This window comes from Olea europaea, unplaced genomic scaffold (assembly GCF_002742605.1).
Source record: "Olea europaea var. sylvestris unplaced genomic scaffold, O_europaea_v1 scaffold67, whole genome shotgun sequence".
In the NCBI taxonomy this organism is placed as follows: Eukaryota; Viridiplantae; Streptophyta; class Magnoliopsida; order Lamiales; family Oleaceae; genus Olea; species Olea europaea.
In genome coordinates this window covers 837,261-838,650 of record NW_019265079.1, presented here as the reverse complement: position 1 = coordinate 838,650, position 1,390 = coordinate 837,261, and the positions used below count along the sequence as shown (strand labels likewise).

General features: G+C 40.1%; 1 protein-coding gene across 1 annotated transcript in view; it reads left to right on the top strand.

The window, feature by feature from the left end:
• Positions 1–530: 530 nt before the first annotated feature.
• LOC111390278 overlaps positions 531–1,390 on the top strand; it is a gene marked incomplete at its 3' end in the record, with an annotated part of 3,877 nt that continues 3,017 nt past the window's right edge. Inside the window, exons 1-2 of the mRNA XM_023015298.1 lie at positions 531–583; positions 1,131–1,215. Of these exons, the coding sequence (XP_022871066.1) occupies positions 531–583; positions 1,131–1,215 (138 nt within the window). The remainder of the gene's footprint in view (positions 584–1,130; positions 1,216–1,390) is intronic.

Below are 1,390 nucleotides of genomic sequence, written 5' to 3'. Positions count from 1 at the left end.
AAATAATAATGTATATATATGAAGGAAAGTTGCCTTGGCCTTTGAAATTTTTTTAAAGTATTACGTTCTGAAGTAATTCTAACTGGATGAATATTTTTTTTCATTCAAAGGAAATGCCTCCAAAGAGCAACCATGGCAATGCTAATGCTAGTTCTAGTAGTGGTGAAGTTAATATTGCAAACTTTGCACGAGAACTGCTTGCTGTAATGCGGGAGTTGGGACAGCAACAACAGGCACCACCTTTGACTGGGCAACGAACCTTAAATCAACAAATACCAGTTGACCACCAGGAACCCAACCAACCAACTATTCAACCTCAAATAGTACCTAACTCGAGGGATCGAACTGCAATGATAGAGCAGTTTCGAAAAATGAACCCTCCATCATTTGAAGGGAGTACGGATCCCTTAGTAGTTGAGGATTGGTTATGAGAATTAGAACGCATCTTTAAATTTATAAGATGTGACAATGCTGAAAGGGTAACATTTTCAGTGTTTATATTAAAGAAGGGGGCTAGCCATTGGTGGGACATGACTACTAGGTCATTAACACTTGCTGAAGAACAGACTATAACTTGGGAGAGGTTTAAGGAACTTGTAGAAGAAAAATTCTTCCCGGCAGCTGTGAGAGATCAAAAGGAGATGGAGTTCCTTAGACTTCAGCAGGGAACCATGACCCTCGTGGAGTATGAACGCAAATTTGAGGAATTATCAAGGTTTGCCCCACATCTAGTGGATACTGAGGAAAAGCGGGCCAGAAGATTTGAACGTGGGCTTCAACCTTATATTAGTGACATAGTGTCAGTTCTTGAGCTGGGCACTTATCGAGAAGTCCTAAAGCCAGCCCAGACTATTTCTTATCAAAGAACTCAAAACGTTGGAAATTCTTACCAAGTTCAAAATTTCTCAGGTAAGAGGAAGTGGAACTTTGATAGACAGAATACTGGTAAAGGAAAAGGGAATAATGCACCGAAGAAAGGAAGAACGGATATAGCAGGAGTTAGTGGTGAAAGGCGTTGTCCTAAGTGCGATAGACCTCACAAAGGAGAATGTCTATTGGGTAAAAATGTTTGTTTCAAGTGTGGGAAATCAAGACATTTCGTTAAAGAATGTCTTCAAAATCAAACACAGAAGGCTGGAGAGGACAAGAAGGGAAAAGCAAGAGTTTTCTCCTTATCCAGGCAAGAAGCTGAACGAGACACTAATGTCGTCGCAGGTATCATCTCTGTTTCCAATATTCCTGCATTTGTACTTATAGATTCTGGAGCTACACATTCGTTCATTTCTTCTTCTTTTGTTGCGAAGTCTAAAGTGGAATGTGAATTCCTTCCGTATACTCTGGAAATATCTCTTCCATCTGGAAAGATACTTGTCGCTAACCAAATAGCTAG